This window comes from Aedes aegypti, chromosome 3 (assembly GCF_002204515.2).
Source record: "Aedes aegypti strain LVP_AGWG chromosome 3, AaegL5.0 Primary Assembly, whole genome shotgun sequence".
NCBI lineage: Eukaryota > Metazoa > Arthropoda > Insecta > Diptera > Culicidae > Aedes > Aedes aegypti.
In genome coordinates this window covers 307,496,363-307,512,552 of record NC_035109.1, presented here as the reverse complement: position 1 = coordinate 307,512,552, position 16,190 = coordinate 307,496,363, and the positions used below count along the sequence as shown (strand labels likewise).

At 38.4% G+C, this 16,190-nt stretch overlaps 2 protein-coding genes across 2 annotated transcripts; both read right to left on the bottom strand.

The window, feature by feature from the left end:
* Positions 1-244: 244 nt before the first annotated feature.
* On the bottom strand, positions 245-11,003 carry LOC5567436. Its single transcript, XM_021850803.1, has 9 exons — positions 10,819-11,003; positions 4,156-4,585; positions 3,575-4,099; positions 3,139-3,513; positions 2,754-3,081; positions 2,618-2,688; positions 1,252-2,175; positions 479-1,187; positions 245-411 (listed from the first exon to the last, which is right to left on the bottom strand). The coding sequence occupies exons 2-9, from the start codon at positions 4,561-4,563 to the stop codon at positions 287-289; spliced, it is 3,465 nt and encodes a 1,154-aa protein (XP_021706495.1). The 5' UTR covers positions 4,564-4,585; positions 10,819-11,003; the 3' UTR covers positions 245-286.
* A 3,537-nt stretch (positions 11,004-14,540) lies between these two features.
* LOC5567450 lies at positions 14,541-16,190 on the bottom strand. The gene is made up of 3 exons (XM_001657378.2): positions 15,412-16,190; positions 15,152-15,352; positions 14,541-15,092 (listed from the first exon to the last, which is right to left on the bottom strand). Exons 1-3 carry the CDS (start codon positions 15,485-15,487, stop codon positions 14,686-14,688), a joined length of 684 nt encoding a protein of 227 aa, XP_001657428.2. The 5' UTR covers positions 15,488-16,190; the 3' UTR covers positions 14,541-14,685.

Genomic DNA, 16,190 nt, shown 5'->3' with positions numbered 1-16,190 from the left:
ATGAAGTACCTTGGAGCACTAATAGGTGTCAGATGTAAGTGTTCTAACCAATACACAAGATCCATCACTCCCATTTTCATCGTTGCACATTTCTGTCGCTGAATGATATACATAGGAGGGCGTCAGTACCGTACGTTGTGCACGACGAAGAGTAATGGGTGTAGTTTCAGCATTACCAGTGATCAAAGTCGATATTTGTGCCATAATAGGTTCGGAGTCGTGCAGAGCAATCAAAAAACGATGATCACGATCATTTAAATATGTTTTATTCTATTCAGTCAAAACTCTACAAACTAGGTTTGTGTTTCTTAGCGATAGCAGTTGGATCCCGTAGAGTGGCCTTGAATTCATCTGTATAGTTCTCGGCTACCGTAAAGGTGGAATCAATTTTGAGATACGGTCCACAAACACCTGAAATGGGAAGCAATCGTCAAGTTCACCTTCCCAAGTTGTTACACTAACTGATAGTTATACTTACGGCTCATACTGGGCCACTCGGGCACACCTTCCGCCTTCGGAACTCCATCACAGGCGAAAGAAGTCCACAGATCGACCACCCGTTTCGCAATCGTCGTGTCTGCATCATTGAGCTTCGAAGCCTTTTGCGGGTACGGGAACAGATACATCAGGTCGTCATTGTGATGAACTCCTCCGTCGAATGGAAGCTGGTTGACGTCCACTCCGAATCCGAACCGGGTATGTTCGCCACGGTAGTCGAAACTGTAGAGGTAGGTCTTGTTTGGTTGATGTTGTGCATTTACCTGGGCCAGTTTGAGCGTAGGGCCCTTCATTAGACAAGTGGCTGCCACGTCGGAAAAGCTAGGAAGCATCTTGGCGAGATTACCCTCGACCAGTTGATTCTGACCGAAGAAGAGGGCAGTCTGGAGCGAACTGGTTACTCCGTTCGGATCGTCCATGCCCATGATTTGGTTGACAACGTCGATCATCGAGTAGGAATTGACCGTTTTATTGCCAAGTAGTTTGCGTTGGGCCAGAACGAGGAATATGTCCAATAAGGCAAACGTTCCGTCATGCTTCATTGTTCCGATCAGGAGAGGAAGGTTCTTTCGGACGTAGCCTTTCCTCATCGTGTGGTAAGGTAGGATCGGGAATAAACCGTTAGGGCATCCGGTGACCATACGGCATCCTCCAACATTGTCGATGCCTTTCTTTTGTATACCGATGCGCTGTTTGGATGGAAAGAAGAAATTGTAGATTAAACAAAATGGAAGCATGCGTTGAAGTACTTACGTAATGTTTAGCGAATGCTTTGAGCAATTTGTACGTATCTAGCTCCAGTAGAAATGCTTCGACTTCTTCGAGGGTAGCCTTGGGATCACATCCAGCCAACTCTGCCATGTGACGAGCGTTTGCCTGTGGATTTTGATCATAGCCCCATGAAGCGAAACAGGATCCAGACTGGATGATCAGCTTGTGGAACAACTTTTCAGTGTCGACAACCGGGCTGAACATCATTGCGGACATCATGCAAGCTCCGGATGATTGTGTCATTACGGTGACTTGACTTGGATCGCCCCCGAAGTTGGAGATGTACTTTTGCACCCATTCCAAAGCGAGGATCACATCCAGGACTCCGGCATTACCGGGGATGTTTTTGCTTCTGGTTGACAGGAAACCTAGCGGGCCAAGTCTGTATTGTGGGACAACGAGGACTACGTCTTTCTCCATTATGTAATTCGGCGGGAAGTGAGGAGCAGCTCCATCATAGAACATTCCACCATGGACATATACGATAACTGGCTTTTTGGCGTCGACATCTTTCGTGTAGACGCAAAGATTTATGCAGTCTTCTTGATTCTGGGCCAGTTGCTCTGGGGAGTACTTCTTCATGCAGTAATATACGGGAGATCCAAGCTTGTAGGTTGATACGTCTTCAACTCCATCCCAGGGCTTCACTGGAACCGGTGGCTTGAACCGTCGCTCTCCATTGGCAGGTTCACCATATCGAATGTTCAAGAACTGGAAAATATTCGTACCACTCCATGCTCCCTTTGTGGTAGATCCTTTCAGCTTGCCAAGCCCGGGAAGGTCAATCAATGGATTCCCAGTACTGTCAGTTGAAAAGCAAGCTCTCTGAAACATGCTTCTTTGAAATATACCACTTCTCACTACAACACCACGAAATGAAGCCATCTTCGGCACTTTACGGACTACAGTTCATTAGACGAATACTTCCCAAAAAATTGCTGCCCTTGCCATTTATCGTCAAGCCACATCAGAAGAAAGTGTCCCCGATAAGCGAATCCATTCGGCCAAAATCGCATGGATTAGATGAGTGCGTCTGTTGGATTTAGCTCCCATTAGTAGCAAGGTGTTTTCGCGATATGGAAAGTGCAATTGATGCCTTGAATTGACGTAGCCTCGCTTGACGTAGGTAGCTTGGCTGTTGTCGGGGAGAAGTTCCGGCCTGTCCGTCTTATCGCAGGATCGGAAGTAAAACGACTTTAATGCGAGCGTTTCGTTTCGTTTATTGTATTTATCAATTTCTTAATCTAAGCTTAGCATGTTTACAATAGGTCGAATTAACAATATTCGGTGGGACGTATTGTTGAAATCATTTGCTTTTTGGTGCTCTTGCTGCTTCGTCTGCCGCAACAGTAAGCTCATCTAGGAAATTTTGACCGATGCTGAACTGCTTGTTGATGTGAAGATACGGACCGTAGACATCTGAAACGAGGTAAGATCAAGTTCAGCGAAATACTTATTCCGTGATAATTATAAGGGATAACTACCATTGAAAACTGGCCATTCCGGAAGATCCTTGGTTTTGGGTACTCCGTCGATTGCAAATGACGTCCAAAGATCAACCATCTTCTTGGCAATTTCTGTATCCTGTTCGTTTAGTTTCGCGGTTTCCGGATACGGGAAGAGGAAGATGAGGTCATTGGTGTGATGAACTCCTCCATCGAATGGAATCTTGCTAACGTCTTGGTCGTATCCAAATCGCGTGTGCTCGCCTTGATAATCAAAGCTATACACGTAAGTGTTGTTCGGGTTGTGCCGGCTATTGAATTGTGCGGAACGAAGAACTGTAGACTTGATGATGACCGCTCCACAGTACTGTAAGAGAAAACTCGTCAAATTAGAACTTCACAGTGCAAACCTTCTGATACATACATCTATCAGTCCGGGGATGAGTCTCCGAAGATCTCCAGATTTAAGATCATCATTGTTGAACATCGATCTGGCGATCAGCGGTGCCAAGGTATTACTGGTCTCTGTCGATGCAAGGATCCTAGGAACTTCCTCCAGAAGGTCGTACTGCATGAACTGCTTGTTTCCGAGTAACTTCTGATGGGCCAGTATAGCGAAGATATCTACCAAAGCAAAAGTACCTTCATGTTTGACCACTCCCGTAAGCATAGGGAGATCCTTTCGACCACCGCCTCGCTTCATCACTTCGTATGGAGTCTTTGGAAAGATACCGGAGGGTCCTCCGATCGTGAATCGATGGCCTCCAATCGAGTTTATGCCATTAGGGGTTCCCTGCCACTACAAAGTTGGTTACGAACGTCATTCCTTTCCCTTTTCGAAATATCACAGCCCTACTCACCATATGTTGCGAAAACGACTTCAACAACGTGTACGTATCAAGCTGCAGCAGAAACTTCTCCATCTCCTCCAGCGGTGCCTTTGGGTCAAATCCGGCTCTCCTTGCAATATCCCTTGCATTACGCTCACAGTTGAAGTCAACGGACCAACTGCTAGCCAGTCCAGCTCCAGAATTGAGAATGACCTTATTAAACAAGGACTCCTCTGCAACAGGACTGAACGTCAAGGCCGATATAATAGCTGACCCGGCAGATTGTCCAAAGGCAGTCACTCGCTGCGGATCGCCACCAAAGTGTTCGATGTACTTCTGCACCCAACGGAACGCTAACAGTACATCGCCGACTCCGGCATTTCCGGGAATGTTCTCCGTTTTGGTCGAAAGAAATCCGAGCGCGGCTAGCCGATACTGAGGAACCACCAAAACTACGTCCTTCTCTAGCAAATATTCCGGAGGGTGTTGGGCGGCACTTCCGCTGTAGAATCCACCTCCATGGATGTAGACGATGACGGGCTTCTTACCTGAAAGCTACATACAGAAGCTGATTAGAATCGAAACCACTTCAATCTTATCAATTTTCTTACATCTTTCGTATACACGCACAGACTGATGCAATCTTCCAAATCGTCCTGCAGTTGTTCCTTGGGCATCTTCTTCAAGTCCCCATAGTAGGGCGAGGTTCGGCTACGCTTGGACACATCTCTCACGCCTTCCCATGGTTCGGCTGGAACAGGTGCCTTGAAACGACGGTCTCCAGTTGCCGGCTCGGCGTATCGGACGTTCAAGAACTGTTGAATAGGAACACCGGTCCAGGCTCCCTTAGTGAGAGATCCTTTGAGTTTTCCCAAACCGGGCAGGTGCACAATCGGATGGTTTGGATCCGGTTCGGTCGAACAGGATCTGCTCTGAACTAGGTACCCCGATGAGGCGCGGGTCGAGTTTTGAACGATCTGTCCGACGTATCGGGCAATGTGTTTGGAAATTAGGGGCATGGTGGAAAGAGTGATGGGCGTTCTGGACAATATAAAGAATTTGATGGGTTATTGAATAAGAAAAAAGTATTTATATGCTGCTAATTAAATTTAAAACTTGTACATTCTAGTTACAAACCTTTCAATTAGATCTAAACCTAACAAATTAGCATAATTCATTAAGTCCAAAATAGTTCTTGACCCTACAAACAATGGTAGCTCAATAGATTATTCAGCTGATTTATGCTTTTATCAGTTGAATAATGACTTGTTCAACTCTTATTCCGATAAATGTTTTTTGAGGAGTATCTTGTATCCTCTGGCTATTACATCATTGTTTTTTTTTTCAATTAATGAAAAAATAACATTAATGATTTCAAAAATCGAAAAAAAAGAACCTATTTCTTAGTTACCCAAGTTCGAAAAAATATGCTTGATGAATTTTAAAAAGGATTCAAGGTTTTGTGAAACTTGCATAGGTAATCCAAATGAAAATTCCAATAATCACATGATTCAAATTGTAGGAGAATCCCAGAAGGAATTCAAGTAATAATTTCGCCGAATCGCCAAAAGAATTCTTGAAGCTAAATTAATGCAAGTATACGTGTGGAAAGATATATTTGAAGGAATATTAGGTGGAATATCTAATCTAACCTATGAAAGAATTCCTGGCTTCATTTCTGGAATAATTAATGAAGGATATCAGTAAATTTAAGAAGAAAAATTCACAGAGAGGTGATCAAGAAAACACAGGGACAAATTCGTGGCTAAATCCGAAACGAACTATTGAAGAAAGTTATCCTTGAATTAAAAAAAAGAGCTAGAAATCTCGGAGCTATCCATATAGTAGATCTTTGTGCGTTTTTGTTTTGTGGTGTGGCATTTCGCATTAAAACGTTTGCACAATGGAAAGTATTCTTTAAAATCAGCCTTCTTTGAAATTCCACCTGTTCTTGTATGAAACTGCTTTGTGTGAAACATGGTCGGAGGTTCGGTTCGGATAAGTTCGGTTTCCAGAAGAAGCTGCGGTCGAATTTTTTTTTATCTAATTTATAAACTATTCCGCTAAAGATAGTGTACCAAGATGACTATGCAAAAAACATTTCATCAGGTGCTTTTTGGAAATTCATTACTATGTTCAAATCATCTTTAATTTGACTCAAATCAAGGCTCATTTTGCTCCGTCCCTTCATTTTTCTGGAATTCATCGGTTTTCCTATAACTTTGTTTACGAACAAATCTAACTTCGTTGACGGATTGGTAACAGGGTCCTAAAACTTTCGATAAATACCTACTTTCATTGAATAACATAATAGAGCGTGTTCTTGTTACTACTTTGACTAATTTCCCCGCTCAAATAACAACTACACCGGTTACACTATCAACGGTCACCCACTATTATGGATCATTTCCATTTGAATTGTGTGTAGAATACTCGCATAATTAAGGTAAACGCCCTAAAAGCCATTGGTAACCAAGTGTGTAGCTTGTTGCTACCATTGTTGATAGACTCACATTCAAAATCTCAATCATTTTGCTCTCCCGTGAGAGCAAACTCATTAGAGATCTGATCCGCAAATCTCACGCTTGAGATTTTGATGCAAAATCAACTCAAACCGTAAAAAATGATTCAGTCGCAAAACCCGGCAAAAACTCGTGGAACCCGAATGTTGTTGTTTACGTTAGAAAGGATTAACATAATTTTACCAGACTAACAAGAAAATATTGCCGTGTGGGAGTAAACTGTGGAAATACGAGACAATGAGTTAAAAAGGTGAGCCAACTCATCCATGATTTTTTGACTGCTGAGTTGCATGATTGACAACTCACGCATGAAAAATCTCATGCGTGAGTTGTGAGAAATTGAGTTTTTCACAACACTGGTTGCTACTGAGCATACGAATGAATTTACACGTTATTTAACAATGCTACGATGAAGAGATGATCCTCCTCTATCTCTCAATGGTGATAGTTTTCATCTTGGTCCATTCATTTGCTTAAAAACAACGAGCTACACACTCGGTTACCAATGGCTTTTAGGGCGAGATCATAAGTTATGCGAGAATAGAGTGACTAATAATCATGACAAAGTGACCCATAATAGTGTGGGCAGTGTATATCATATTGAAACTTTATTGTTGAAAATAGGTCTAAATTTTGACCTTGACATTTTTCATCATGTTTGACGTTCACTTAGTCGACAAAAACGCCACAAGGGTTCACATTTTTAACACTGGGATTGTTCTTATCTGACATTTTGGAAGGGACACGGAAAACGAAATACACACAGAATTTGAGTTTAACCGAGCAGTGTGACAAGATCTCAAAAACCGACAAAAATTGCAATTTAACCAAACAAAAACGTTTAGAAATTGAGTAAATATGTGTTTCTGGTGTACACTTAAGCGAAATTGGAACAGGGCTTTACTGCCCATAAAGGCATAACTGTCCCATATAGAAAAAGTAGGCTTAGAGAAAATAGCGCTTAAAGTTTGAAGTTTGTCTTCTACAAATGTTCATAGTTGTCTAGTATATTTCTGCGTGGCATATTCATTTAGCATAACCAATTGACTCATTTTGCTTCTAATCTTCAGCAAAAACTATAAACTTGAACAGAATTCACGATTTGCTGTTGCTATTTAGGTTGAAAGTTCATATGTTATGCCTTTATTTTTCGATATGGGACTGCACCTGTTTCATATTTGTCCACAACAACAGTGTGCAAATTTGTATATTCATTGTAGAGTATATATTAAAATATAAATGTTGTGATGAAAAAAGTTATGCTTTTATGGACAGTACATATATACAATATTATGAAAATATAAAATTTTACAAAAATCTTTTGGTTGATCAATAGCTGAACGATGTACAGAAAACCAATTACGATTATATCAATAAATAAAAAAGAAATAGCATAAACAAGGTGTCCACTTTATAAAATGAAAAGTCCTTAATATTGAAACCTGAGGCATTTGAAAAACATTTGGCATACTGCAGAATAAGTCTTCAATTAAAAAATAAGATTTTTCGTTTTTTGTATGTTGATAAAACTTGAATAATTTGATGAGGAAATCGGAATGTGATAAAATCCGAACGTGACAAAAACGTAACATACCTGTAGTCAGATGCCCAATTTGTTACAATTCTGCTATGTTTATAAGATTTTTTTTCTATTATGTAAAAAAAAAACATGCGAATGATATAAGCGAACATGAGCTGCGGTTTTGTCTTGGTAGAACTAACAATACAGTGCCTTCCTGATTTTAGCAACACCCGATTTTGTCTAACCCGAATTCCTTAGCAACACCCGTTTCTGGCAACAATTTCTTCCCAATTTTGACAACACGTCGAAACATATTTTCAATTGATTATTAAGTACTGAAATCTAACATTTTTAACTAAACGAAGTAAAAATACAGAAAAAAATGGTTGAACTTTGAAATCAAAGAAAAGCAAAGTGGAACGTACTTTAATGGTAGAACTCTCAAATATTAAGATTATTGCCCAACGTATATAAGAAGTCTCATTAAAGTAGGAAACCTGTATAAACTATTGCTACATAGTTTGATAGCCTTCATAAATTGGTGAAATAAAATGGCAATAAACAGTAGGCGCAAGTATAATGAGAGCATCATACGAGAAGATAGTTTGTTATACTGTGTTGATCATCATTGTTTTTGAGTTGTTGTGCTTATATAAATTGTTGTATTGCGAACAACAAGAGTGCTTTTTCAAGTGGTGCTTGTACTGAACCACAGTGATAGAGCCAATAGTAACGGGTTGAGGAATAAAAAATCGCCAACAAAATAGTGGAAGCTCATTTTACATATCCGAATACGTCATCCGAAAGCTTTTCTATTCTTTTCCATGTAAAAAATAATCTTAGATAAAATCATTGAACTTCCCAAAAAAGCACTTCCACCATTACTGGAACATGTTCCAGTAATAGTGATGTTTGCTGACTTGTGTACCCCTAATAGTGGTTTACATTGATTTCCCATTGAAACTCACTGGCACAAAGGAGCTAAAAAGTTAAGGTTTTTAATTGTTTTGTACTGTTTCCATACTAATTTCAAACTTTTTTTTACACATTCATATCATTTCGACAATGGGCGTGTTAGAATAATAAACGCTTGAAACCGCACTACCACTATTATTGGGACACACACTGCCACTGGATCAGCCTGTTTATTGGTTAAAACTCGCTAACATTTTCCATATCATTCGTAATAGCCATGCATTTGCTGAAACTTTTCAAGACTATAATGATAAAAAACATAAATCTTTTGAAATTCCAAAATTCGGCAACATAAAATTCACGCCTCGTTGCTAAAATCGGTAAGATACTGTTAGGTAAAATGCTTCCAAAAGTTCCTCAATAATGGCAATTGAAAAAAAACTGAGGATTTATGGAAGAAATTCCTGAATTCATTAAGGAAATTGTACAGCAGTTCCCTCAATAATTGGTCGGCGTTGAGTAAGAGTGACCCAAGCAACATTTTTCATATTTTGTAAAAAATGAGTTAAAAGTTAAACACTCTGCAATTTTTGAACTTTTGAAAATTGTTGTTCAATATTTCCACACATCTTTGTGTTACTTTTGCACAATATAATGTGAAGCGAAAAACATAGAAAAGATGTAACTGAAACCTCTAATAGAACGATTTTTTGATAGACTCACTGTGATTGAACCAAAGATCACCGTTCAGTGCTTTAGTTCACCCTGTCTAAAAAAATTACTTGAAAAATTACAATTATTTGATGCTTGTACAGTCAAACTGTAGTGACGTTCTTTGAGAATTCACGTCGTAAATTTCAAAATCATTCTCATTACTGTAGTCTGAAAAATGTCGTTTTACTGACTCAGGACATCGAAGACCAGAAATATTCAAATATTCAGTCAGACTGGACCAACTAAAATTCGTGTGTACTGGCCAAATTGTATTGGATCAATAGGCGGATTCTAGGATATTCAATACAGATACCATATAAATAATAAAAACTTGCATCGGACTCTGGAATCGTCTTAAAAATACCATAATCAATCAATTAACTGCTTTATGACACTCCGTTCTGTCTGCACTGGAATGTTTGCAATTTCTCACCAACCATCTAAATATGATGAATGGCCAGAAACCAATGTTAAATGCGTTGGATTATGTAAAATTTACCAATATCGTTCGATGAGTGCGAAGAAGAATGCCGATGTCGAAAAGTTTGACAAGCCACTTGTAATGTTTTACATTTTCTTCGTTAAAAGCTTTTGGATCTACTCTGATGGTAAAATTTTATCGATTTTTATTGATCATCCAAAGTGAACATGTTACAAATCTTTCGCAGTCTAGAACATTCATCAAATCTAATCAAAGTTATATGAAGCAAAGAGTATTTTGCATCTATGTCATTTGATGTTATTAATCTGTTTCTTTCATGTTTTCTACTTGGTCTGTATACAGTATACTCAAGGCCGACCAATTCTTGACAGAAAACAAGAAGACAAAATTGTGTTCAAGTTGAGCGTTTGAAAATGAATGAATGAAAATATTATGTTGAAATAAACATTTCCAAAAATACTTAACAAATACAAATAATTTGGTAGAAAAAAATTCGTTTATTGTTTCACCTTATGACTCTAAATGTATATTCGCTCGTAAACATGCTTTCTAGGTCATTTATCCCATGCACAAAAGGAAAGGGTCATACTTCAGGATAGAATGCGCGCTATGACGTATCCACTTAAAAGAAATTTGATATTTAAATTTCAAAATTTTAAAATCCCAGCTGGTACGATGGGGACAAAGAAGTGTTGTGGACACTTACAGCTTTAACCAAATTTGTTCGTAGGTTAGATAACAATTGACAATCGATGATTAGTGTTGGGTTTAATCCTCTCAGCCCACCTTATTTATCATATGTATCGATAAAGCTTGTTATGTCTCTTTTGAATTTGCCTTCTTATTAGCAAAACAAAATTTTGATTTTGAGTCATCTAGAATCCGTTCGTTCTTATGATTATCGGCACATTTTGTATAATGTATGGTATGATAGCGTACAAATGGCATTCGATCATAATTAGATTCCACAATAATCAAGTTTTCCAATAACCTGAGAGGTGATAAAACACATTATGGCACTTATATCACCAAAGGTAAATAAAAATGTAATAAAAGGAACTGTTAAAAATTCTTCCTGTTTTATTCAAATATCTTCTTAATTCACACTATATATACACGACTATTGATTGCATAACTTATTCTTTTCGCTAGCACTCACTTTTGTTTTACACTTAATCCTTGATTTTGGCTCTTCTTTTCACTGTTATTATGGTCAGAATTTGATTAATATTATATGATGAATTGGCCTTCAGTGATAGTGATTGATTGGCTTTATTACTGTTCACATATTTTTGTGTATTATTTTACCCTTTACTTTATGATCAGCTATCTAACGGAATTCAAACTAACCATGTTCTACCACATTGCAGTCTCTTAAATACCCCGCGAAGCCTTCGGAACCTTCAAAATTTTGCACGTGTCCGGTGTGTTATCAGTGCGGTTTCACAGAAATCGTCCAATTTCGGGCACCCGAAGTCGACGTCCGTCCGCGAAAAATCGATATTATATCTACCTGGCACCCGACAGAAACTGACCATCTGATTTCCATGTGCAGCACACTTTAAGATATAGGGGATTAGCGTTGTATTCATTGAATTGAAAAGATATGGGCTAGACACAAGCGCGTTTATGTGGGTTCGATACAAAAAAACGCTGATAATGACAAATCCAAAAAATGGCATCGTAAACATATGACAGCGCGTGTTCAACCTTTTCCACGTCATAGGTCCAACACATTACTGAGGAATTTCCATCGTCAGTTGGGCTCCAGAAAAACAACGAATTTTATTTTGTTAATAGGCTTTAAACCTAATTACTTATCGTGGCAATAGAAGATTGCGACGATTTTTCCCTATACTTTTCGATAATTTTGAAAGTTGAATTCAATTCCGCAAACAAGGATTTTCGACATCCCTCAAGTAACTTAGCTAAGTCAGATGTGAGAACATTGTATAATATTGATAATAATAATAAATCTTCGAGCTGTTTAGTAGAATACCTATAATATTGAACCCAAAATGCTGCCTTGAGGAACACCAACTCTTACAGGACGTCTTTAAGACTTGGAGTTCTGATAACAACCTGAAGTTTACGATTTGACAAACAACATAGGATTATTCTAAACAATGTATGTTGGAAAATTAAAGTTTTTTTTAAATTTTACAATCAAGCCTCCATATCAAACACTATCGAATGCTTTTTCTATGTCTAGCAGAGCAAAGCCAGTAGAATAGCCTTCAGATTTGTTGGATCGGATCAAATTTGTTACACGTAAAAGTTGATGAGTGGTCGAATGTCCATGGCGGAATCCGAACTAGTCATTAGCAAAAATTGAATTTTCGTTGATGTGGACCATCATTCTGTTCAAAATGACATTTTCAAAAAGTTTACTGATGGAGGAAAGCAAACTGGCTGGACGATAGCTAGAAGCTTCTGCAGGATTTTTGTCAGGTTTCAATATTGGTACAACCTTGGCATTTTTCCATTTGTTCGGAAAATATACCAACTGAAAACATTTGTTGAATATATCAACCAAGAATGATAAGCTACATTCTGGAAGTTTCTTGACAAGGATGTAAAAATTCCATCGCCATCCGCTTTCATATTTTTGATTTTTTTTTTTAAATTATAGTTCTCACTTCTTCCAAATCAGTCTCCCATGAATTTTCGAAAAACGTTCTCTTGATTGAGAATGCTTTCGATGTTCTGAGTAACTTGATTTTTAATTGGACTAGTGAGTCGTTAATTAAAATAATGCGCGCTTTCGAACTGCATAGCAAGTTGTTGAGCTTTTTCACAATTAGTAAGTAATAATTCGGTTTTCCTCTTTCAAGGCCAAAATTGGCTTGCGAGTTTTTTTTTTTTTTTTAATTTTAGATGATTTCCGAAAGGGCTTAAAGTTAGGGTCCAATTGAGAAATTTTATTTTTTAAATGTTTGTTTCTTAATTGAGAAAATCGTGTTTTAATTTCTTTTTTGCATATTCTGATATATTATTTCAATAGCAGGATCGTGAGTGCGTTGAAATTGCCTTCTCCTCACGTTTTTAAGGCGGATCAAAAGTTTAAGATCATCGTCTATAATCACGGATTCAAATTTTACTTCACATTTTGGAATTGCAATGCTCCTGGCTTCAACAATGGAATTTGTTAAAGTTTCAAGAGCATTGTTAATATCAAGTTTTGTTTGTAAAGAAATGTGAACATCAAGAGACTTTCGATTATTTTCGAGCCGACTGGAATATATATATGAAACATATTGACTCTAATATGTTTCATATATATATTCCAGTCGGCTCGAAAATAATCGAAAGTGGAGCTGATAGTATTGAGAATTGCTTCATGGGATATTTGAAATGTAACAGGGACATGATCAGAATCAAAATCAGCATGAGTTATCAGTTGGCTACAAATTTTGACTTACTGCGAGTCAATATTTGCAAGTCAGTTTGGAGTAAATTAACTTGCTGTCCAGAGCATTGAACAGGCAAATATGCAGCTGTGAAAGTAATTTACCAAGCTGTGTTTCAACAGAAACACCTAAATTTGCAAAAACTTTAGCTTCAAATGACGAAAACAGTTGATGTTTTATACGCCTATGAATGATGATTGTAACTTCCCCACATACGCCATCAAGTCGATCATTACAATAAACGAAAAAGTTAGGATCTTTTTTAGTTTGGATCCAGGTTTTAAATATATTTCAGTAATAACTGCTATATGTACGTTATTAGCTGTAAGAAAATTAAACAGCTCGTCCTCTTTAACATTCAGAGAATGAGCATTCGAATTTAAAATATTTAAATTACTATTTGAATCCATTAGAAAAACTTAATCCAATAACAATTTTATTAGTAAATTTTACTTGGACTGATTCAGTGTGGCTTTGAACATTGCATCAATCATTAGATTCAATTGTTCAGTTAGAAAATTAAAATCAGAGGCAGATTAAAAATTAATTAAAAGATTCGAACGCCTACCCGACGGATTAAAATTTGTTTGTGAATGGGCATGACTATAATCCATCTGACGGGTGTGATTCATATTCAAGCGATCGTCTGAAAAATGAGCATAATTCGATACCAGGAAAATTCCGGAAACGACCGTTATTGTAACGGACATTATTGTTTATCTGCCTGGTACGAGCCTCGACGACTCACCTACGCGAAGGGCAAGTCCAAAAATAAATGACTTATGATTGCCCCCGCAATTGGGGCATATAAACTTATCGGTATCTTTCTTCACTGGATAGACGTCCTTAGCGTGAGAAGAACCTCCGCAAATCATGCATTTAGCATCCATGCGGCATTTTTTTGTTCCATGACCCTACTTTTGGCACCGAGTGGGGTTCTGAAAATTTCCTCCAGGTATCTGGAAATGTTTCCATGTCACACAGATATCGAACATAAGTCTTGGTTTTTCTAAAGCTTTAATATTATTTGGATCATTTTTGTTAAAGTGAACTAAATAATATTCTTGAGAAAGCTATTTGCGAAGAGTGCCGAATTGGGTTTTCTTTTTCATAATGATTACTTGGACTGGGGAAAATCCAAGTAAATCATTTGCATTTTCGATCTCTTCAGGTGTTCAGTCACTTGAGAGACCTTTCATGACGAAATTGAATAGGCGTTCAGTTTTGTCGTCATAAATAAAAAAAATGTGCTTCTTCTCTTTAAAATGTTGAAAAGAAGTTCGCGACCTTCAAGAATTTCCGGCAAAACGTGGCAATCTTCTTTCTTTGCGATTTGTAATGTAACCTTTGAGGGTGTCCAAGAATGATTACCACCTGTAACGTTTGTTAGTTTGTTTTCCTCTATCAACGCCGGAAATGGCTTTTGAGCCTTTTCGAAATTTTCGGCAATATTTAAAAATGGTTAGATCCAGATTCTAATTGGAAAATTCCCTTTTCAAAATTTATATTTCTCAAATAAAAACAACCAAAGATGCGCTCCGTTTTGCTCATTTTAATTTCACCTCACAACAAATCGATACAAACAAATAGTGGCAGGGCAGCACTTCCGGATTAGTTCACCGCGTCTCGTCGGACAAATATTTTGCCTCCTGATAGAGTAGCTTATCGCGTAGATTATCGCACGCCGGGCTGGTATCTTGTCTCTCGTTTGGGCAGCTTAGGATCGTTTTGCGCCACATACAGTAACCGAAGCGGGCTGACGACGGATTGCACTTGTTTGCTACCGTTTCGTCGGTTTTCGATTCTCCCAGGCAGGTATCGACGAATTCCTTGATTTGTTCGTCTTGGAAGACCTCCGGAGCGTAGTACTGGGATACGAACGGAACCAGGACCTCCGAACCGAGCAGATTTCCACTGTCGTCGGTGATGTTCTCCTTTCGAGCTACGCAATCCGAAGCGCAGATGTATTGCTGTTTAAGTTTGTCTAGCCTGTCGCAGGAAAACATATCGACCGGGGATACAGCTAATGGAATAATAGTTATAAAGTATAGATTTGAAGTTTAAGCCATGTTGGTTACTCACCTCTACCGGACTTCGTTTTGGTGGCACTGAGCAGGGAGTTTTCCACGTAGCACACAATCTGCGTTTGTTGCAATTTGCTGAAATTTTCTTCATTCAGGTAATCGCAACAGGTGTACTGCAGTTGGCTCTCCTCCGAATCGGATGCCTTCTTCAAGGCAGGACGGCCTTGCAGGACCATCAAGTCTTCCAACAGAAAGTCATCTGCAATGGAAATGATGTGATTAACAATCAATTAGTAGATAACTTCCAGTAGAACTTACTGAAGTATGGATCTTTGAAGTCGTAGGAAAGTGTTGCTCCGACGAAAAATGTTAAGAACAGCAAAACTCGAATCATGATGCCTTTCTGAATGATGTTTCTTATTTGCTTTTCAATATATACCACGTTTGCGGTAACCCAGCAAAAGTTGTCGTTGAGAGAGCAGATACGAAGAAAGTTCGTTCTTTCTGGTTCTAGAATACGGAACCGGTTCTGCAGATGTAAAAAGGGAAAATATTTCGATCCATGCAACTTATGATATGGGAAATGAATCGCTTTAGGGGGTCATCGTTTAGAACAGGGTTTCCCAAATCGGTAGTCCGCGGAGCCCTAAAAGGCTGTTAAGAGTTCTCAGGAAGGTTGCGAAGCCATTGCTAATAGTGGGTCAATTAATTGAAAATTTCAGCTTGATATAATGGCTAAGATTGATGCACGAGAGTCGTGAACTGAGAAGTTAATCTAAATTCGATTTCAACACAATAATCACGTGGTCCTCTTTCGGAAGAATTAGATGCCCATCCAAATACAACGCTTTCTATTGTTTATGCATTGTATTTGTAAATGTGCATTCATATGGTATACGTATTGTGGTTATATAAATGTATCCTTCAGCGATTTGTTCTCCACTAACAACACGCAACTTCCCGTGATGTCTCTCTGCAACTCTCTTTAGTAATCATCTCTTCATATTCCCCAGTTTTTGCAAGGACGTGGCCAGAACAGCTCTCGAGGAGGAGGATGCCTCAACCTTGTCTAATAGTCAGAGGTTAGTTTTGAATCT

Coding starts and splice junctions, on each gene's coding strand:
- LOC5567436 (XM_021850803.1), bottom strand. CDS start 4,563: ATGCCCCTAATTTCCAAACACATTGCCCGATACGTCGGACAGATCGTT. Junction 4,100..4,155: donor TGTGCGTGTATACGAAAGAT/GTAAGAAAATTG, acceptor TTCTGTATGTAG/CTTTCAGGTAAGAAGCCCGT. Junction 2,689..2,753: donor GGAATGGCCAGTTTTCAATG/GTAGTTATCCCT, acceptor ACCTCGTTTCAG/ATGTCTACGGTCCGTATCTT.
- LOC5567450 (XM_001657378.2), bottom strand. CDS start 15,487: ATGATTCGAGTTTTGCTGTTCTTAACATTTTTCGTCGGAGCAACACTT. Junction 15,353..15,411: donor CTTCAAAGATCCATACTTCA/GTAAGTTCTACT, acceptor TTTCCATTGCAG/ATGACTTTCTGTTGGAAGAC. Junction 15,093..15,151: donor CAAAACGAAGTCCGGTAGAG/GTGAGTAACCAA, acceptor TTATTCCATTAG/CTGTATCCCCGGTCGATATG.